General features: G+C 50.1%; 1 protein-coding gene across 2 annotated transcripts in view; it reads right to left on the bottom strand.

The window, feature by feature from the left end:
* Positions 1–23,154, bottom strand: part of LOC149371536 (uncharacterized) — a 140,752-nt gene that overhangs the window by 6,971 nt on the left and 110,627 nt on the right. For both annotated transcript variants that reach the window (XM_089565797.1, XM_089565798.1), the window contains exon 2: positions 15,511–15,685. In XM_089565797.1, the coding sequence (XP_089421923.1) occupies positions 15,511–15,685 (175 nt within the window). The remainder of the gene's footprint in view (positions 1–15,510; positions 15,686–23,154) is intronic.

Below are 23,154 nucleotides of genomic sequence, written 5' to 3'. Positions count from 1 at the left end.
GTCAAGTCACAGGTGACACAGCCAAGTTGTTTCACGACTTGGCATAGTTTGAGGCGCAGTCGTATGTCAGGGTCCACGGAACGTAGACACGAGATGGTGATCTCTCGCGCACTAAGCATTCGAAGCTTCCCCATTACGTCCACTCTCGATATTGCGGTCAGTACACCAACGTTATCTTTGTGGGCAGATCAGACGGGCTCTGCCGTGAGACACTTTCCTGCGGTGACACAGTGTCCTGCATGGTGGCCATTGGTAGATTATATCGTGTACTTTAATGACGGCACATGGAGATAGGGCGCCTTGGGGTACCCGTGACCCGTTGTTCTTAGGGTTGGCGGCGAAGAACCGCTTGTAGGTCTTGGAGGGACGCTTTGTAGCCTGAGAAAGACCACAGCTTAAGGCTTTTTTGGCCAATACACTCAATGGGGGCACGAAGGGAAGCAAGTTACTTACCCATCTAAGAAATCTAGTAAGATGTTTCGGTGCAGGATTACATTCAACGCCTACATTTTCGCCTCACTGCGTCTGCAAATTTTATTGCCACAGCGTTAAGGCTCCCGTCTAGCTCAAAACCCGGCTTTGTTCCTGTGGAGTTGTTGCGTCGAGAAGCCTCCGTCATGTGTGACGTCACGCAAAAATGTCTGGAATGAAAATACCTGAAAAGAGGACTTCCAATGTGAATTAAAGGTCGGCGCATGTCTAAAATTACTTAGCTTTATTAAGTAATTAATTTTACGTAAACAAAATTTTCATAGTTCTTAACAGGGATTCCAACCCACGACCTTTGGGTCGCCAGCCAGCCAGGCACGTTACCGACTAGGCCACGTAGGCCCGTTCACTTGGCTGAGGTACAAGGGGGGTGATGTGTGCGTGTGTTGGCTTGATTTGAAGCTTAGTAATGTGGTAATTAGTGGAGTGGACTAGAGACGCGATAATTATGATATACTAATTAAAAAATATTATGTACGTAAACTGCAATGTGCAATAGTTGAAAGACAAGAATGTTTGGTTTGGTTTTATGGGGTTTAACGTCCCAAAGCGACTAAGGCTATGAGAGACACCGTAGTGGAGGGCTCCGGAAATTTAGACCACCTGGGGTTCTTTAACGTGCACTGACATCGCACAGTACACGGGCCGCTAGAATTTCTCCTCCAAAGAAATTCAACCGTCGCGGCCGGGATCGAACCCGCGTCTTTCGGGTCAGCAGCCGAGCACCATAACCACTGAGCCACCGCGGCGGGGCGGAAGACAAGAATGTGTAAACTGTGTTGTGATAACTGTGATAAATACGTGAATTTGAGCAAAGAGAACTGTGACGGTTTTGAGCTGAAGTGCTCCCGTAATTTTCGTCCGTCCGTCCGCAACGCTACAGAAAACTCCCGAAAAAAAAAATATGCATCTAAAATAATTTATTCATCAATGAGTTTCGCACCCTCGCACTTGAGGTAAGTAACCGGAAACTTAATGTGGAGCTGTAATCATCTTAAGTTCATAGTAAACAGCGCAGTTACAGAATACCAACTAGCCCAGCAACTAACTCTACTAATCAACTTATCTATCGCCGCAATGCATCTGCGCACGTTACCTGCGGAATCCTTTTAAATAGACTGCAGGAATGCGAGACAGCCGCCGTAGTAGCTCAGTTGGTACAGCGCTGAACGCCCCACGCCGAAGGCCGCGGGTTCGGATCCCGAACGTGGTTGATGTTTTTGCAAAATTCAATTCCATCAAAATTATTAGAATTTATTTTTTCACTCTAATCAGCATCACCACAAAAACTGCAGTCTATCTCGTTGTCGAGAGCGGCGCGAGCGTGAAATGCACCGCAGAAAAAGCTTAATACCCCTGGCGGCTCCCTCAAGAAAACGCTAGCTTTCGGAATGGAGCGCGCTCTTTCGTTTGTTCGACGCGCTCAGCAGCAGGGATGTTGGTATGGGAATCGTGCGTAGCACTCGTTCGAGCCCTCGCAACGATCGATTTACGGTACCTGACTGTTAAGCGGCACTAATTACTCTTCTCTCACTAATGCGCCGTGCCTGCTGGCTGTTTACCCCCAATCTGGGGCGCGCACAAACACAACTCTCGCGTCGCAAACCCCATCTCTCTCACCCTTCCATCGCTGCGCGCGTCGTCCCGGCACCGAAGCTTCCGAACCATGTGGAGAAGGAATCGCAGCTGCTGTTAACCCGGCTACGATTTGGACGGAAAGTTTAGCAATGTTTGGTCTCAGGCTCGGCGTCATGTCCGATTTTGTGTTCGCAGCGGTTCTAGGACGATGTGCTCCTGAATCTGCCGAGAACAGAAGTTAAAAACAAGTCATGCTTTCCTTACTTTCCTTCGTTTCTATAGCGTTGAAGCAGCGGCTAAGCTTCGAACACTTGAGCGGGATATCACGCTTACCCCATAGAGTTCGGTCCTATTTGCGTACTTACATCTATAGACCCTAGACCCTGACCTGTAGCTTCTTAACACGACATGGAGCAAATTTGCTGTGCCGACTGTGGCTTGGCGTTGCGTCGAACAAATACGGTAAAACCAAGCTGCAACGAAAGGGTCTATAAAGAAACACTGGACATAACAAAGGGATTGCTATTCCATTTGGAAGCTCCATTAGAAGACCATTTATCTGATAGCTCGATCTCAAGGAGTAAAATTTTCCTTCGACGGGGCTAACGACCCCAAGTGACCTTCAATGACCATTTCGCGCTGTGTGTATCACTTTGTAACAGTGAATGGCTATGCATGACAGTTCCCTAGCCATTCGCCGCCGCGGTGGCTCAGTGGTTATGGTGCTCGGCTGCTGACCCGGAAGACGCGGGTTCGATCCCGGCCGCGGCGGTTGAATTTCTTTGGAGGAGAAATTCTAGATGCCCGTGTACTGTGCGATGTCAGTGCACGTTAAAGAACCCCAGGTGGTCGAAATTTCCGCAGCCCTCCACTACGGCGTCTCTCATAGCCTTAGTCGCTTTGGGACGTTAAAACCCATAAACCAAACCAAACCATTCGATGCGGCAAACTTAAATTACAGCGCACAGCTGACTTTATCGAGCACCGCTCAAAACACGTGGGAATCTCTTCCGGCAACAAGGAGGCCCGTACGGAGCGTGACTTCTACGTGACAAAATTCTGACACCGGCACGCCCATCTTCGGCGAAAATAGAGCGCGCGGACCGCATAACAATGTAACACAGCACAGTGCGCACGGCCTGTTGCGCCTAGACAGAGTTGCGAAAGTCACTGGAGTACCCCGTTCTCCAACTTCCTCGCCGTGCATGGCTTACTGCGAGCGCGCTGTTGTACTTAGGTGTCGTGTGCAGCTTTGCTTCGGTTTTCGCAGTATGGTCACGTGGTTTGACTGTTCGGCAGTGCGTCTCGTAGGCTTGATGGTATCGACGCGCCGCCGGTTTTGCAAGGTCAAGATTAGTGACAGGGGTGAAAAAAAAAAAGTTCAAGGCGATTTTCGTGGATCAGAATGCGGGCATGATCAAAGCGATGACATCGGATACAAAGTCAGGTATAGCGAAGGTCTCTGACGTAGCTCCAAGGACACTGTTTACAATCTCCGACAACAAAGATTCAGTTACCGACGCCGTAGCCCCGCACTGTGAAAGGAACGAGAAAAAACGCTGAGATCGTTTGCCTGCGAGGCAGTTGAGGGAGCCTTGTTGAAATTATGAAAGTTGCTTTTTCGGTAGCCTTAGGTGGTTCGTACCCATTCTCCACTAGACACTGCTGTCATGAGGTGAAGTTTTATAGGCAGCGCGCTCATGATGAGTCATGCGGGGAAGCAAGAAAAAGAGGCACTCGCGACGGAACTGCCGCCGCGCGGGACTGGCACCGTGGCCCGTATCGTCTTCAGCGCCGAGAAAACGGGGCTAACTATTCTAATTAAGTCTCCACCCTGTCCTCTACGACGTTATTTGTCCAAAGCTCGTTTCTAGGCGTCCTGTAAAAAAAAAAAAAAAAAAAAAAAACTTGCGCGTGTTCTTGAGGCTTACATGTTCGGTTGGTGCACTTTAATTCGACCACGTCGGGGACGCTCGGTGGGAGTGTTGAAGCCTCCTTCAACGAAGATCGGCGGAAAACAAACGCTGGCTATCTTGTCTTACCTCTGCACGGTGCCGGGAGCCCAGTGACATGCCAAAGGTTAGGCCAAGGTTCCCTACGGCTGTAACGAGTCTCCGGCTATAACGAATAAATGGCGGGCCCCCTTCGATTTTGTTATAAGGAGGTTCGACAGTACCCTTTCCTTATCTGTATGGTTGATAGCCCTGCTTTCTCTACCTGCAGGTTTGACGCGACAGTTGAACACTTCCTCTTTGTAGTGCTGAAAGTCAGTCGCTTTGCTATGTGATGGACTATGTTGATCTCTGCCCGTTTACGGAGATGACTCTAGAATGGCGGCCGCAGCGATCGCCGGCTGTGACCCCATCTTCCAGGCACACTTCTGCTTCTTCAGGGCATCTTGCCTGCTAAGATTTTGCCGTACGCAAAGCCTTTACCTCTTTTCTACGCTTAGCTCTGTTCTCTCATTTTCTCTTTATATTTCCCTTACCCTTCTCGTCAGTGCAGCGGTACACTTTTTCCTCCAGTACCTCCTCGCGGAACCTCCTTCTTTCCTTCTCTCTCAATGACTGCTGGCTTCTTTCGTATACCTATCCTAAAGAGCCCCTCACATCCCTACCCTTGTCTGCTTAAAGCCTGCGATAGTGTTTGCGCTGTCTTTGAGTAGATTGGCGCGATCGCAAGGCTACAGTAGGGAACACTGTGCTCCAACAAACCCTACTTATAAAGATGACTGAAGAGATCTTAGAATTGGCGAGTGTTGTATTGTGGTTCATGTGTTTTCTGTATTTGTTTCAGTTCTTGTTTCGGTTTTGTGGGTTGTCTTGGACTCTGTCTTGTGACGTCACTTTATGTATATATAGGCTGTCTCCGTTCAATAAAGCGTTTTGGTCTTTCTTGGTCATGGGACAGCAGCACGGACTCGGCTCTCGTTACTAAGACGGCCAACACCACAGCGCGAGCTTAAAGGGATCGAATGTGTGAAATTTTCAAGAATGCGAAGTCTTTTTTTGCTATAGCATTGCAAAAGGCGACGTGGTCGCCGAATAATCCGGCGTAGGCGTTCAGGCTTCTTCGCAGCGCACAGCTCTGGGCAGGAGCAGCAACGATGACGTCATTTACGGCAGCGATATGTTTACTGCGAAGAAACGGTCGCTTCAAGGAAGAAAACCAACGACACCGAAGGTACAGCCCACGAAGCGTTCTTTCGCGGCATCGGACGACGCACGGCAGCACGAGGGTGAAGACAGCGGAAACCTGAAATTTCGGCAACAGTGACGTCATCACGAGTTTCTCCGCACTTCTGCGACGCAAGAGGAGAAGCCTGAACACCGTCACTGTTTTAATCAGCATTTACGTCACCGTTTTAAATGCCAGCTCAAAACTACTTGGCATGCTTCACCTAGAAGCTTCATACATTCGAATCCTTGAATCGTCTTGAAGATGAATTCGCAAAAGCACATTTCAGCTTCCTTAAAGACAGAAGCACAGTGCGATAGCAGAAGGTAAACAAGCCGCTGCTTTCCACAACACCAGCAGCCACTCGGTGGCAGTATTCAGTGACATACCGGTGGATGAAATTTAAAAAAGAAAACGTATGAAGCGTAACCGTATGATACAGCATGGTATATGGGATTTACTGTCCAGGGGGAGGAGGAAGAGGAGGAGGAAAGGCGGGGAGGTTAACCAGTAGATGAAACCGGTTTGCTACCCTGCACTGGGAAAAGCGATACACTGGCTATTAGGAAGGCAGTAGGGAAGGGCCCCGGATTAATTCCAACTATCTGGGGTTCTTTAACGGCGCACTGAAATCTCACAACACAAGGGCGCCTTTTACGTTCCACCTCCATCTTACACTAAGCCAACGGGGCGAGATGCATAGCCATATTCTTCAAAGGAGGAGACCTAGTCTTCTCCATGAAATTGCCTCTAAAAAATTGCGAGGACACTTTTGCAACTAAAGTGTTGAGAGACGAAAGCCGAGGACACTATGCCGTGACGACTTCCGGTGGATGTGACGCCCCACCGTTCCCATGGCTATATTGATACCCAAATTATACATATTTCGGGGATCGTAAGTGTTCATAACGCTTAATTACACATTTTCAAATCTAATTTGACACAAATCCGACGTTTTTCCGACCATTCTGTGACAATTTTCACTATGCCGTGACGACTTTCGGTGGATGTGACGTCACACCGTTCCCGTGGCTATATCGACGTCCGCGCTATTTCGACGCAATTTCGAGATTTTTGCCTATAATTAACTAATATATCTACAGCCATCAAACTTGGCTTCTAGGTTAATTTTTTCATCGTCTATCTGAAGCAACTATTGCTTTTCTTTTATCTTTTTTAGTTCTCGAGTTAAACGCATATGACACGCTTTGTTAACGGACGACAGTATGAGCCATTAAAGGCTTTCGCCTTAAAAAAAGTTTTTCGATCCCGGCCGCGGTGGCTAGAATTTCTTTGGAGGAGAAATTCTAGAGGCCCGTGTACTGTGCGATGTCAGTGCACGTTAAAGAACCCCAGGTGGTCAAAATTTCCGGAGCCCCTCACTACGGCGTCTCTCATAGCCTTAGTCGCTTTGGGACGTTAAACCCACAAAATCACAATCACAAAAAAAGTTTTTGTCAAGTGCCCGCGGCACTATACGGCGAGCGGGAAGCAGGCGAATTAAGCGCAACGACGAAGATGCAGTTGTACGTGCGCGTTGTCTACAAAGTGCCCGTCTCTGACAAATGCGCCGGAGGCTGCGGCGTGGGCTCCGGATCCGCTCGGTTGTTCTCACCTATATAGGCTCGCTGGATGCGAGCTGCCTAATTGGCTCGGGCCTAAAGCGGGCCGCCCTGAATATTTTATATACGGGGGGGAGGAGTCTCCAGGCAGTACTCCGGCTGAGCGCGAGAGAAAAAACGGGCGCTGCGGTCGTTAGAGCTGCGCGCCTCCTGGCGCCGAGCCTGCAAACTTCGGCGAACCTTGAAAACAGAGCCGTGACAGTGGGATCCCGTTTACAGCTCTCCCTTCGCGTCTTGGTTCCGCGTTGCTTAATGTTCCGCGATGGTAGTACGTGCAGTTTATCTGGATTTGAAAACTGGGCGGAGAGCCATCCGCAGTAAGCTCCACCTAATGGCCCGCCCGCCATCACGGCTAAACTGCCGGCGACTTCAAGAAACGTGCGCAGCAAGAACTCGCCGCGTTCTTTCCTTTTTGCTGCTCGGTTATTGGTTAGCGAGCCGTTTTCCGGGCTTTATTTGAGTCTGATAGCGCGCTCGCTGTGAATTGAGCGCCTGAAGGATATTGTTTCCCACATAGGTACGCGAAAAAGACGCTTTTGCTTAGCCCAAAAGAAAAAAAAGAGACCGAGATGGCGCCCAAAGAATGAAGGGTATTTTAACAGCATAGAAGGGATCACTTGATTTCTCATTCAAGAGCAAAATTTTTTAGTTTTGCATTAACCTTGAAAGGGCAAAGACAAATGATGTGTCTGGTTGCGGTGCATGTATGTGAAGCACTGCAATGAACGAAACTGCTCCGGACATGTTCTAAAGGCAACGCTCTGCCAGGCGGTCGTTTTATGCATTACAAACACAAACACGCCTATTCGGGAGTAAGAAAATTGCGAGGACACTTTGGTAACTAAAGTGTTGAGAGGCGAAAGCCGAGGACACTATGCCGTGACGACTTCCGGTAGATATGACGTCACACCGTTCCCGTGGCTATATCGACGTCCGCGCTACTTCGACGCAATTTCGACATTTTTGCTTGTAACTAATTAACCTACAGTCATCAAACTTGGCTTCTAGGTTCATTTTTTCGTCCTCTATTTGAAGCAACCATTGGCTTTCTTCTGTCTTTTTTTAGTGCCCGAGTTAAACCCGTGTGACACGCTTTGTTAACGGACGAGAGTAAGAGCCATTAAGGGCTTTTTCCTTAAAAACACCTGGCGAGGGCTTGTCGTCCTGGACGAAGACGTTCAAATGCAAGCACCAACGTTTCTGTAATTCAGCAAAAACATAACCTCTCCGGTCGGTAAACAAAAGAACATGGAAGACAACTCAAAACTGACATACATATAAATGAAGCAAAAAGGGAAGACCACGACTGTAAGAAGGCGAGCGCTGCGTGAACATAATTTTAAAACTTATTTCGGGTGTTATTTTCAAGTGCTAAATCTGGAACCCCGCGGAAGGTGTTTAATTAATTCGACATCTGATAAGTGAGCTTTAGAGAACCGTATTTTTGTGCGGGCTTAAGAACTTCCTAACTGTGGCTCCAGAAATTGTAAGCTTAGCGCGAAAGAGGTATTGCCCCTCAAAATCATGCGTATTTGTTGCAACCAGATTTTTAATATACGTAGCTATAGTTCTTCTTCAAAGGCCATACCGGAAACCAGGGTTTGACGTGGACTTACTAAAAGGAAGGTTAGCTGTCATTAATTAGACTGCGACCCAACTCTGCGCGGCTTGAGAGCTCTTCTCTTCGCGCCCTCGTTCGAGCCTAAAACTCCTCGCAAAAAAAAGAAAAGAAAAGAAAACAACCTCACGCTTGAGGTTGCCGACCACGCACAAGACGTTCTCGTGAAGAGTTCTTCTGGGCCGTTACATCGGAAAAAACCCTTTCCTATGCCGTCGGACATTGTGGACAGCCTGTTGCCCGCCTACGACAAGAGTAATTTAATTAAGCTGCTCCACTCCCCAATAGGTTTTCAGTCGGGAGACTCCGAGAGAGAATCTCAGAAATGGCAGTGAGCATCCCCAACGGCCACCATCCCCTGCTGCATGTTGGTCAGGGTGATGTCTGGAGCGCGGGAAGCAGACGCTTTCGACTATGCACCACTGTGCTGACGCGGTCCACGTCGGCCCTTGGGCGGGTACAGTCATTACTTTCAGAAAATAAACAAGACGAGGTTGCAACGACGAAAATGCGCGTTTCGAGCGGTTTTACGCAACGTACTCAACAATCATCGCGGTTGACGGGGGCTCGTTCAGAACTGTGCAGGGAAGCAGTCCTTAAAATGCACTGGCTTTGGATTGGCTTTGGCTCTGAGGAAGGGAAAGAGCTCAGTAGCTGTCTCACTTCTCGATGGTCATCTCAACCGCGCCGTGAAGGAAGGGAGGAAGGAGGTAGAGAGATAGAAATGCCGTTGTGGAGAGCACCGGAGTAATGTTGCGACCACCTGTTCTTTAACATGCACCTTGGCGAAACGTGGCCGCCGTGGCAGGTATTGAACCTGCGTCTGCGGGCTCAGCAGTCGAGGGCATTGACAACTGAGCCATCGCGGTGGTCTGTCACGCTCCTGAGGCCCCTTCAGAGTATGCGCTTGGCAAGCCGGGCTGAGCACCTTGTCCAAGTTGAAGAGCCCAGTGAGACAACTTGCTGACGTACCGCGGCTGTACCTTGGCCTGGCAGTTCAATCTGCAAACTCCTGAGCTGGAATTAACGCGGCGAGGAGGGTGCCGTGCACATATCCTCTCCTTCCCACGCGTCGCCTATCGTCTCGGGCTGCAGGCAACTCGGGGAGGGGAAGCACTGCTGCCGACTGGACGCTCCTCTGCACATAACGACTGAGAATGGCCCGCCCGGAAGGCCAGGTGAGCGAGACTGCCCATCCTATTCCAGGATGTGTTTAATCTCACGTGCGTTCTGCACGAACGGCTTGAGAGTGACAGTGACCCCAGACAGTCGTATCCAGACACTGAAGCCACTCAGTTCGATTGGCGTCCGCAAACAGTCCAGTGCGCTTCGAAGCCGGGGCTTAAATGTTCAAGGAAGCCGGCCTGGCCGTCCCATTACGCTCATCATATCCGTCTCAAACATGCACGCACCGAACCTGGCACATGAGCGCGGAGATTGGGTGGAGTCTGCGGAATACAATGCGCGCGACGTATCGATCCGATCCGTGGCACTGTTTGCCCGCAGAGTTGCCGGTCACGTTTGCATTCAACCCGCGGCCTGTGCGTGGCGTCTGGAAATACAGCGCGCGCTCAGTAATGATTTGCTCGGCCAGTCTATCCGGGGCAAGCTAGACTCCTCCCACGGTCGCCATTGCTCACAAGTCCATCAAGCTGGATTCGACGGCTCCCTTCTCCTAACAGACGCCCTTACGTGGGGGCAGAATTCCAACGAGTGAAAAAGAGTCCATACTTCCTACTTATCTATCACGTGTTATCTGAGCCCAGCGAGGCTAGCATTGAACTGGTGATCTGCAACGCTGCTACTCCGGACAGTGTCACTAGGGCATCTGACTACCCCAAGGAAACGGAATGTCAGATTTGCAATGAGCCGCTTTATTGTTCGCTGTGTTGGTTCCTCGATTTGACGACATATGGCGCCAGCAGCGGTGGTTGGGCGGCTATGTAGCTCCACTGTGCTGTCTGAAGTTTTCCTCTGACATGGTAAGCGCTTATAGGAGTCACTGGAAGAGTGACTCTAATGCCCATTGGTGGCAGCCGAGACCTATACGGAGAGCAAGCGCCCATTTTCCACACAGAACGTGTCGCGCGCAGCTCACACACTAGGCGGGAGGCGTGGAAAGTGAGTGCCTGGAGGAGAGTGTCGGTCGGTTATGTCGGTAAAAATGGGGTGGAGCGCATATGGCAGGTTCTCTCAAATCATGAATGGCAGTTTACCAATGTCCCTCAAGAGAAAAGTATAAAACAGCTGTATCGTACCGGCACTCACCTACGGGGCAGAAACGTAGCGATAAGGGTTCAGCTTATCTCAAGGACAACGAAGCGAGCTATGGAAAGAAAAATGATGGGTGTAATGTTAAGAGATCGGAGGAGGGCGGAGTGGGTGAGGGAACAAACGCGGGTTAATGACATCCTAGTCGAAATCAAGGGGAAGAAATGGGCTTGGGCAGGGCATGTAATGCGAAGGCAAGACAACCGCTGGTCCTTAAGGTATCCAGAAAAGGGTTGCAGCGCCGAAACAGACAACACACAGAGAGCTAGACGGGAAAGGCGCAACTTCCAACTGTTTTATTCACCTCGAATGCGAATGAATATAAGGCAAACAATCAAGAGGGATAGCAAGAACCACACATGCGCGGGAGGGTTGTACAAAAAATGAAAAAAGATAAGATTGCGTTAGTACCCCATCAGTTACCATATATAAAAATGAAACTGCTTTTTTAGATACACGGGGGTGAGATACCTGTGTGACTCACTTACCTTTTTTCGTTTTTTGTACAACCCTCGCGCGCATTTGTGGTTCTTGCTATCCTTCTTGATTGTTTGCCTTATATTCATTCGTACTCGCGGTGAATAAAACGGTTGGAAGTTGCGCCTGTCCCGTCTAGCTTTCTGTGTGTTGTCTGTTTCGTTGCTACAACTCTTTTCTGGAAACGTGCACCAACTAGCCCCCCAACAAGTATCACTCAGTCCTTAAGGTAACGGAGAGGATTCCAGAAGAAGGCAAACGTAGCAGGGTGCGTTAGAAAGTTAGGTGGGCGGATGAGATTAAGAAGTTTGCGGGTATAGGGGGGCCGCAACTGGCGAAGGACAAGGTTAATTGGAAAGACGTGGGAGAGGCCTTTGCCTTGCAGTGGGCGTAGTCAGGCTGATGAAGGTGATTGTGATGATTGGGCACGATTAAAGCTCTCCCCGTTGCGGAGAATTCGGTCTGTTAAAATACTCTCTGCTGGCCAAAACCAGTCTGCTCTTTCGTAAGGCATGCAGAAAGGAAAGAATTCAGGAGAGGCTTTTACGTCACTTTTTTTTTTTATGAAACAGGCGGCCGAGAGCGACTAGCGCCTCCGTTGCATAGCAACGCACAAGCATAATTCGGGCACGCTTTTTGCAATGCACCTCGTTTCCTTCCGCCGTGCCTTAACGGCAAATAGAGTAGCGGTGGGCCGTAACGTACACTCATTTCTAAATATTAGCAGGCGTCTTCAGCGAACAAGCCTAAACATTAAGGTAATGGCTGCACCCTGTCTGCCCCTCAGGGTATACGCATGTCTGAATGCAACTGCAGCGACAACACGAGCTGCGAGTATACGCGTAATTATCTGTTCTGTCAGCGAGAGATCTCGCGTGTCTTCGACAGCGGTCTTGTTTTGGTGGTTTTTTCATTTTTTCACTGCGCCCTTGTTTGCGCGCCGAGTGCATCCGCCCCCATTGCCTACTGATGGCCTTGTCCCCGCGTTCGGGCCGTGGAGGCTTAAGCAGGCGAGCTGCGCTGCTCTGGGATAAGCGTGATATGTGGGCTCACGTCTTCTGTCGGACGATATCGATGTCGTTGGGAGCGAGCGAAGGCGTTGTTTTCTGTACTTTTGTACGCTTCGACGCAGCTCCGTTTCATTTAGTCCTGCTCTTAGCCTTCAGTGCTCTGAGCCCAGTACTCGTATTTCACGATCGGACCTGATCCGTTCTTAAAGCACGACATTCCGGCTACATTCTACGCCGGAGAACGGCGATTTGTAGTCGTGTTTTCACTGATGTTTCGCGACGTCTTTGGCAGGCAAAGAAGCGGTCTGGTGGGGGAAAGGGCCTTATCTCTAAACAGGGTTGGTGAGAGGCATTCGAAACCTGGACTTAAGCCTCAGACCATTGGTGATATGTTCCTGTACTGGTCTTTCTCTCCTTTCTTTCGCTCCCTATTTCAGTTTCCTAATTGCGAGGTTAACGGGTTCTTTCAAGAAACCCGTGTGCTGTGCAATGTCAGTGCCCGTTAAAGATCCCCATCTGGTGGAAATCATTCCGGAGACCTCCACTACGGCACCTCTTTCTTCTTTCACTACCACCTTCCTCCCTTCCCTCACGGCGTGGTTGAGGTGTCTACCGAGTAGAGAGACAGTTACTGCGCCACTTTCTTTCCTCAAAAGCGATTTTAGTTTCTCATCCAGAGCCTTTTCACCTTTCTCTTCCTTTCTTCGTACCGTCCTAAGCCTCGCTGCTTAGGCAAGAAAGCTAGATTATTAACAGACGACTATTGAAGATGCTACGAGACGTTTTGGATGACCCGTCGTCTCTAGAAGAGCGTAATGAGCGACTGTGTGACGGCACACTAGCGTGCGATCAACTGATGAGCCGCGGGGGTATTTAAGCGGGTGCTATCGTGGCGCCGAATTAAGGGATCGCGTGAGCTGTGTGTTGAGGGGCTCAAAGGCCAGTCTACCGTTTTTGTGCACCTGTGCTTATCCTGTTCATGTTCGGCACTGCAGTGACTGGGTTAGCGACATCGGCGCCTCCGGCGTGGTGTTGGGTCCGAGTGAACGGAGATGCGAAGTTGCAGTAAGACCGAGAGTTTTAGATACAATAGGCTTACATCTTGCGGGTTGTCGACAAGAGAGAGCTGATAGATGGTGGTGCTATGTATAAGTGAAGTAAAAGTGCCCTAGGTTTCCCCACAGTGTCCCTATGCTAACTCGTCACATTATGTAGCCGTGGAAGAGGATCAGGAGGACCGCACACGATCAAAGGGCAGCTTGGCGCGGGACTGTGTACGAGCCGCGCAAGAGGCGCTGCTCTCCGGAGGTTGGATCCGAGCTACTGGAAACAGACCGTGGTTGCGGTCGCGTTCTTTCCGCCGCTGGGAAGATGGCCCGGGAGTCACGTCTTGGCCGTGGCGCGAACAAAACGGAGCAGAGCAGCCGGAACGCACGGTGCAAACAAAGCTTTTGTGCGGCCGTCGCTCACTGCTCAGTATCTCTTGCTGGTCGAGATCGCGAAGAAGCCATTAAGCCACGAAACGTAGACTGGAGTGGATTCGTCAATGCATGAAGTCGGGCTAGTTGGTTTTGCATTCGCTGTGCAAAAGCTGCGTACTGAGGCCTTGTGCGAAACACACTGGGCCATAAGTCTAGTCGAATTGGCTGCCCGCACACAGCAGCACCCGAGCGGATGCCGAAGATGGTAAAACCAGACAATTAACGTCCCTTATACAGCTGGCGCTGGCGTTGGTGCGCTCCTCGAAAAGAGCGCCCTCCGTATCCAACGGCCCGGCCTGCACCGGACGTGACTGGGGAATACCGGTTAAGGCGAGCGCAAAGGGTCGGCTGGCAGGCTATTCGTTATCATTACCGCGAGTCTGCAGGGCTTGTCTGCTATCGGACAAAGCAGTCACCCACATACTGTAAAAACAAAGATCGCAGACGATCGCCTAAAATGCGCTGCGACTGATAGCGCAGTTGTGCCCGGACATGCAGCCTTGATGAACGCTTTTAATGCGAGACCATTAGGAGGATGGCATGATGGCGGAAACTGTTCGGCGTCGGCGTCTTCGTGAAGCTTTCACCTAACAACCGTGGAAGGTAGCGTTTAGGTGGAGCTTTCGCACTACACTCGTACCCTCCTATAATACGGGCTATAATAGAACACCGGCTATAATAAAACACCTGTAATGAAATCGTGGCTGTAATGAAAGACGTCTAAAATACAACACCAGCGACAGCAACTTATTAAGGACACTGCAGTGACAGGTGGTATTGATCGAGTTTAGTAATGACCTCAGCACAGTGAAGTCACAAGTGGCGGTATAGTGGTCGTAGTAGTACCATTCGTTCTCCGGCCTGCAAAACGATAGCACAAAAGAAGAGAAGGCAGAGAAGAGGGCTCGTGCATTTTCTCCGCATCTATCCAATTGATAGTCCCTCAATTTTTTCGAGACGCTTTTGACACCGTTCTCGTGCCGCCGCCTCACTGAGCCTCTTCTGCTCGGCGCGCCGCCCTCTTGCGCGGCGTTTGGACATCTAGCGAGTATACTGAGAGTTGACTGAGATCCCGTCGCGGGGGCCGCGCATACATCGTGCCTAGACGCACGCGCGCAACCTTATAGCTGCACCGACTGAAAGAAGGTCGTAGCGTTCCTGCAGTGTATACGGGAACACTACAAAATCGACCATGCCGCTACCGCCAGCCGCCGTCAGCGCGTGCGCAGGTGGACAAGAGGACCAGGTGAACCTGCACCTGATTCGCACCTATATCCCGTCAAGGCCGCCTGCCCATGCGTTCGTAGCGACTGGTGACAGCGGCATACGGTAACAACGTCCTGCACTTTTACAAATATTTCTTTAGACAGTCTACAGACTGTCCATAGAGTTTTCTCTATAAAGTCTATAGACATTCTATGCACAAATCGTATAAACTAATCTAAGGCAGTACAAATCCTGTGGGCAGTCTATAGAAAATCTATAGATTTATGGCCATACACTTTTAGCAGGCTTTTTTCGCATAGGCTGTCTGTGGACTATGAATTGACAAAGGTAAATATGTATAGGAAGGCAATGTAGTCTATAGACAGTCTATCGACAGTCTATAGACCATTGTTATAAGGGCAACTATCTATTTGCTGGGTAGGGGCAGGTGCTGCTGGTGTCAGGTGGGGGTAATATTGGAGACCGAACCGGGAGTGTTTCTCCCTACCGTGATGATGATAGCAGGTTGTATTGTATGTAACCCGGGAGACAGCCCGAGAGTGGCCATCGGGGGCACCCACCTGTCGTGGACGCCCTGGTAGAAGACGCGGAAGTGCAGCCCCTCCTCCTCCTTCTCCTCCTGGTGCTGTCGGTAGCGCCAGCGGACGAGCACGGCGGGCGGGCTCCAGCGCACCAGCACGGCGCTCACGGGGGGCTCCTCCGCCGCCGCCGCCGCGCCGCTCGTCGTCAGGGCGGCTGCGTACACGGAAACACGGAACACGCTCAGGCACGTCCGCACAGGTAACAACGCCAGTTAGGTCCCAGACACGTTCTCGCTTTCATTACGACTCATAATAATCATCATCATCATCAGCCTGACTACGCCCACTGCAGGACAAAGGCCTCTCCCATGTCCCTCCAACTAACCCTGTCCATCGCCAGTTGCGGCCACCATATCCCCGCAAACTTCTTAATCTCATCCGCCCACCTAACTTCCTGTCTTCTCTTGGAATCCACTCCGTTACCCTTAAGGACCAGCGGTTGTCTTGCCTTCGCATTACATGTCGTGCCCAAGCCCACTTCTTCTTCTTCTTGATTTCAACTAGGATGTCGTCAACCCGCGTTTGTTCTCTCACCCACTCCGCCTGCTTCCGATCTCTTAACGTTACACCTATCATTTTTCTTTCCATAGCTCGCTGCGTTGTCCTTAACTTAAGCTGAACCGTTTTTGCTAGCCTCCACGTTTCTGCCCCATAGGTGAGTACCAGTAAGATACATCTGTTGTATACTTTTCCCTTGGCAAACTGCCATTCATGATCTTAGAGAACCTGCCATAGGCGCTCCACCCCATTGTTAGAAAAAAGAGCCTTCCCTCTCCACCGTAGGAGCAGTGCATTAACCCTTGGTCAGGGCTGGGAAAATCAAGAAGAAGCAGCGTTTCTGCTCGGTCGATCACCACGTGTCGGTGAGTCTGTTCCGAAACAGCCCAGCAACAGGGAGAACAGTCGTAGTTAACATGAAGACAAACTGTTGGCGGTCAAGAAGCTATGTGCAACGTGTCTAGAACCTTGCGTTCGGAACCTCCAACGGTGCCGTACTCGGAACGAGCGAGTCGACGTAGCTTTGTCACTCTGTCCATTAACGGCGGAATGTCAACATCTGTTTCGCGAACGCGACAGAGCGTAGCGCTGGGTGGACGCGTAAGGAGGGCGGTGCCAGACTGCTCTCCGCGCCGAGGATCCGAAGGGTGCCCGCTGCACAAAGCTTCTTAGAGTTACCTAAAAAAGAGAGAGAGAGAGAGAGAGGCACCACTATCTACGCGAGTTTCTTAAAGAGCACTTCAATCACCGCGGGATTGCCGGTAAGTGTGAACTGGGAGCATTTTGATTGGCTAGTGTTTGGCCGAAAGCGCGGTTTCGGAGTCTCTAAAACATCGCTGCCTCGCGATGCTCCCAACTGTGCGCAGAATATTTTACCTTAGTGGCTGTTTTCCCGTTATTAAACAAATTTATTTCGAATGAAATTAGGAGCGTGCGAAAATTAGCGGAGCATTTTTAGGAGCTTGACCTCGAGAAAGATCAGCGCTTCCATCCAGTACGTAGCGAAGTGAGATTCCACGTTCGCACTTATTTCCTGCGGTGGAGGAACGTCCGCTGCATCCCGTTTTCACCCGGGAAATTTTCCAGAAACTCTCTCTACAGGTCACAGAGGCGCCACTGCAGAAGCCAGGCCCGTGAACACGGGAACACCGTCGGCGTGTAGCGGAGGGATTGCCGTCGCAGGAATGCAGTCGTGGGCGCCCGACGTTCCTCGACGGTAGCGGTCGCATTTGGCGCCCTCGGCTTCGCCCGGCGTTTTACGTGCTTCATCTTTTCGAGCCGCGTGGAGCTGTTGACGGCGTGCTTTCTGCAGTTGCCCCCTGTCTTTCTCTCTAGCTGCCTAGTCTGCGGTCGCTGCCATGGTCTGAAACCGCTACATGGTCTGCGGACGCCGCGCTAGTCCTAGCTCGTGGCACGGGGCGAATAACGGCAGTGAGGTGCGGAGAGCAGCTTGTATACTGACCATACGCGGCGCATTCTTGGACCGTCGAGAATGCTTGTACAAAAGAGAGAAGCATAACTGGCGGCTCACTGCGTCAGCGGGCGTTGAAATCAGTTTGGGTAGAATATTGCCGCGAAGCTGTGCATGTTTTTGAGAGCGATGAGCGTTCTCGCCCTGACGACCGCGAGCCGGGTGCACTTACTGGTATCGCCGCCGTCGAGCTTTCTTTTATCTCTGTGCGATCACAAACTCGTCCAATAAACGGTACGAGTTCAGCGCCAGTCTTCTTGTCTGTGGCCTGCTATATTGTCCGTGGGAGGAGGCGCCAGCAAGTGATAATATTTTCGAACTTTAAGCATTGATTGCCCTCAACAAACACTGCACAAATTTATATATATATATTTTTAGGTACAGCTGGGAAGGGGGAGGGGAGCAGATAACAAAATTGCAAATGCTGCCTATAAGCTTCAGTTTCATGGTAATACAGCAGCCATCTTGGTGCCGGTTAGAATCCCGTCATCTTAAAAGGCTGATGCTGCCAGATTAGTACGCCACCCATTTGGTGCGCGTCACAGCGGCAGGCTATCGAGAGGCGTTACCGTAATGGCTGCTTGGATTAGCGTGGACGAGGAGAGGGTGCGCATGGCAGTGCAGCCGCCGGTTTCGCTCAAGAGTCAGTATCTATCATAGAGTTTCTTACTATTACCTAGAGGGAAAGCTGGCGGCGCTGCACTTCAGCCACCATGGACGCCCAAAGCATCATGGGGCGGTGAGCTACTTGTTGCGAGACAGTCGTAGTTTTTCGGGAACATGGAGTGGCACTACTAAAATTTTTCATTCCGAAAACGCTGTTCGTGTGTGCGCAGACGACTTTCGCGCGAACGCAGTGGGCAAAACCCATAGTAGTGAAAACGCGACGACACACGACGCCAATAAAAGGTTTCACTTTTCCGAAATGCCATTAAAAAACCTCTTATAGTATTTAAGCGACAACATCTTTTTTGAAAACATATTTACTTTTAAAAGTGCGCCTGTTAAGTACGAAATATTAGTTTCTATAGTGTTCATTACTAGGCCAATAGGAGAGCGAGTCGTCTCTAATTTTGGGCAAACTTTGCACTTAAATGCTTTTCTGCTCGTTTGTTGCAATCATTAGACAAGATATTGAATATTAGGACGTTTGTAGTTATCAAACAGCTTTATTTTTCTATTATATTTTGGCCAAAAGCTGCAGTTCCGCAACAAGTAGCTCACCGCCCCATGATGCTTTGAGCGCCCATGGTGGCTGAAGTGGTCTCGAGGGGTCTCCATGCAAACTCCCATAGACGGGCTGCCAGCTTTCCCTCTAGGTAATAGTAAGAAACTCTATGAGTATCTATGGTCAGTATGCACCGGAACGGCCATTGACGCAAGGGTGCGCGCACGCGTTTTCTGTGCCGGTATTTATGACTTTGCTCTGCATGCTGCAGCGCAGGCATCGCCGCCACACGCAGTTCGCTATAGAGATAAAAGAGTGCATTGATAAGAGGAGGTAGCGCGGAAGTGTAGATGAACGTTTCCGTTTTTATGGGGGGGTCGATATTAGAGAGGGTTATTATGGCTACAAAATCAGCTAGAGCACTGCTCGCGAGAGGCCGGAGGTCGTGGGTTCGGATCCCGCTGTTGAAATATGGTTGTATTTTCGTGTCCTTTCTGTAAAGTTAGTCCCTATCACTCACTGCGGAAGCTTTTCCCGAACTAATCAACACCACCATGAAAAGGCGGTTGCCGCTTGTGCTCTGTGTTTACATAAAGAATATCTGCTGGGTGTGTTTTTGTAGTCTATAGAGATTTTTCATTGAAAAGTTGTCAAGATACGGCAGTGCGGTCTGTGCAGGTGGATTGCATGGCAAGGCGAACAGAATGTCCGTTGTGAAGTGCAGTTAAAATGCGAATAGATAACTTTTTTAACTAATTAACTTTATGAAATGTTTGTTCTTTGGCACCAAATTGCGTAGTTGGAGGCCGTCAACATGAAAGGCGAAGCCAATTTATAAAATTTCTTAATCGACATGCAAGTTAGAGATATGGAACGCGGAATTACGCGCTCAAAACGAGTCGATACCGAAACCCACGCACGACGGGTGCCCGGAATTGTGTTGCTCACTTTGAGCGGTAGGGACGCGTTTAAAGGCGCGAAAACGAAGCAGAGTCCCTTCCCTTCGTGGAGCCGGAGCCTCAGGGCCTCGGGGAGACAAAGCCGTTAGAAAAGTGCCCCGACATTCTTGAGTATGAGCGCCGCGTGCCTGACTTATAGCTTTCTTTGTATGGTGCTTCCAATACGGCCACTTGACACAGCTTGGTATGCAGACGCACGCTAGGTGTGAATTCTGCGGCATTGCCGCCAGTCACGGCTGCGACTCGCTTGCCGCTTCACGGAGTCAGCGGCACCGTGCCGATGCATCTTTCTCGCTACGCTGCCACGCTGAGCACTGCGTCAGTTTCGTAATTTGTTGCCGAAAAGCCGAAACACGCGGAGCGGAGATTTTTTTGGTGTCCAGTTTGAGTGTATAACCACTGTATATCGCCGCGCTCGGAGCGTCACCTCGCTTTCTCCCTCCAGCGGTGCACAAAGCAAAGACGTTTAGTGTGAGGCGCCCTATAGGATGACCAAGTACGCCTGCGTTGTTTGTCCACATGGTTTTTCCGCCTTTAACTTAACACCGCCCCTCCGGTGTGAAGTGGGGCTATACTACTTCCGGCGCATGCCTAGCGTCGGTCTTGGTACCGGAAGATGTTGGAGAGGTTTTTATCATATATTTTCTAAATATCACCTGGATCGAAAGCTGGCGCCACCATCTATGCGAGTTTCTCAAAGAGCTCACTTCATCCACCGTGGTGATGCCGGGAAGGCGAAGTTTCATGTTTGGCTTGGATAGTGTTGGGCCGAAAGCGTGGATTGTACCTCGAAATTCCGCCGCGGTGGCTCAGTGGTTACGGCGCTCGGCTGCTGACCCGAAAGACGCGGGTTCGATCCCGGACGCGGCGGCCGAATTTCGATGAAGGCGAAATTCTAGAGGCCCGTGTACTGTGCGATGTCAGAGCACGTTAAAGAACCCCAGGTGGTCGAAATTTCCGGAGCCCTTCACTACGGCGTCCGTCATAGCGTGAGTTGCTTCGGGACGTTAAACCCAAATAAACCATAAACCAGTACCTCGAAATTGGTAGCTGCGCCGCGATGCTCTCATCGGTGTGCAGATTAAGTGATTTCGATACTGCATTTTTCACTTCTTTAACAGGCTTAACGCAAGTGAAAGTTCGGTGTGAGGCTGGTATGAAAACTTTCACAGCATTTCTTCGAGGTCTGCCTCGAGAAGAGTCGCATTTTTAAGGCTGAATCCAAGCTTTATGCCCAGCAATAGCCAAGTCAAGCAAGAAACCTCATCTTCTCGGCATCCCTGCCCCTCTCCATGGTGGATGAAGTGAAGTGTAGTGCCGCCAGCTTTCCTTCTAGTTACGTAAGAAACTGTTTGGTTTTTATCACTTGATCTCACCCTCACTTATTGCTGCTCATGCACAGTGTTGCTATAGCGACGGGGACGCGGCTAGGCGTGTCGTCTGCTTCCCACGGCGCAGCGTCTACACAACCATGCGCGGTGCTAGAGTGCGCTGCAGGTTCAAATCGCGTGCTTGAGCACGCTACTTGAGCAGCGCTGGGAGAGAAGGCCGAGAGAGTGGGGTCATCGGCTTCCACGGCGGCGCTAAAATGCACTTAGGTGGTAAGCGTTGCCGGATCGCTTGGATGGCTTTGCAAACATAACAGCAGCGACGAAAGTCTACACAGAGTCCTCCCCGCTTCTTGTCGCCTCGGCGCGAGCATTGTTCTGCTTTCATTTGCATTTCTTTGCGAATGGCAAGCACTCCGCCACCCCCTTCCAGCACTATGCGCTAGTAGTGGGGGTTTATCGAAAGTAACATACAAAAATTAAAAGGACGCGTATTCTTCACCTTAAGAGCATACGTGATAGAGCCTTCTCCCACTTTGTCTCTTTTTTTTTTAATTCATTTTCTTTCTCACTTCTCACCCATTACAAATCCACAATCACATTATCAATTACGGTAAACGATTACAATCACAATTACTGATCACATTACCGATTACAAATCGCCAATCACAATTATCTATTACCAATCCTCAATCATTACCTAGGTTACACTCGACGAGAAACTACACTGCTACGTACACATATGCACCGTTTGTTTCAGTACAGTGAAGCACCACAAGACCTCCTTTTCGTTGTGCGCAATTTCTGACGTCTGATTAGCATATTTATATTTGGTTTTATTTTTTTTTAATTGCTAGAGCATCAGTACAGCCGCGGCCGAATTTCGATGGAGGCGAACTTCCAGAGACCTGTGCACTGTGCGATGTCAGTGAACGTTAAAGAACCCCAGGTGGCAGAAATTTCCGGAACTCCGCACTACGGCGCCCCTTTACTCACAATAATGGCACCCAGTTCCGTCATGCTGAAGGGGGGAGGGAGGGGGGGGGGGCGTAGATTTTCTTTATAGTTCTTTTCTCCTTCGAACGACAAAGAAAATTTGCCAGCACAGACAAGTCGACATAACATTGTGACAACCCTAATAAAACATGCTGCTTGTAAAGTTTGTGCGCTGCTTCGCGAAGACCGGAGCTCAATAAGAGGTGTCCACGAAGGGAGACGACGTGACGTGCACTTGTTACCGCGAGTCGTGGTAATGCGAAAAGGAACGCTTTACTAGCAGGCACTCGGTGTTTACATCCTTACTCTCAGCAAGAAGAAACCTGTTGATTCTGTATTCATCTTTCTGTGCACGCACAGTTTCGTTAACGTCCCCGAAAGTTCGACGCAGACACAGAGGTATGCACTTGAATACTAAAGGTGTACAAGCCTTCCCTTAAGGTATTCTTCTTCTTGCTGCACTGTTTGTTACCAAATGTATGTCCTCCCACTCCCCTCTGCAATCTTGAATAAACAGTGCGAACGACGACAAGCACACGAGACAATGAAACGGATGACACAGCGCTGTGTCGTCCGTTTCCTTGTCTCTTGTGCTTGTCGTTGTTCGCGCTGTTTATTCAAGATGCTTATCCAACTAGCCCGCCAAAACGTGTTAACACCCTCTGCAATGACTTCGGGCCTTGATCGTATAAATGAATGAATGAATGAATGAATGAATGAATGAATGAATGAATGAATGAATGAATGAATGAATTGCTGGTTTGCGAACGCTCGTTTCCTGGCAGTATTCCTCTAGCTGCTGACCAATTTACGATTTGGTCACGGCGACACGAGGTACTGCACGTGCTTCCCGCAACGGCTTGTTTTTACGGCGACGGCGTGCTACGAGTGCAGATGCCAGGACAATAAGCATGCTTGCGCATGTTCGTTTCGGCTTTACTGACTCAGTCGCAGCGTTTGATGGCTTCTCACAGAGGGAGCCACCGCGACGGGCAGTGTTCATTGCTTCTTTCGATTCGAGAGGGTGATCATAGCGTCCTGTTTGTATTGATTTGATGATTCAGTTCCGACGCAGTATCAGGCATGGCCATCGACGATGCAGCAGGACTCGCAGGACTTGCAGGACTTGCCGCGTCACATATATGCGGGAGCTAGATGGACTTAGTTATTGAAAAACTACCGTTCTCGTAACGTACGCGTAGT

Source organism: Amblyomma mixtum, chromosome 1 (assembly GCF_055824585.1).
Source record: "Amblyomma mixtum isolate Tamu chromosome 1, ASM5582458v1, whole genome shotgun sequence".
Taxonomy (NCBI): Eukaryota; Metazoa; Arthropoda; class Arachnida; order Ixodida; family Ixodidae; genus Amblyomma; species Amblyomma mixtum.
Note: the sequence above shows the minus strand (reverse complement) of the source record. Positions and strands in the feature narration are given on the sequence as shown.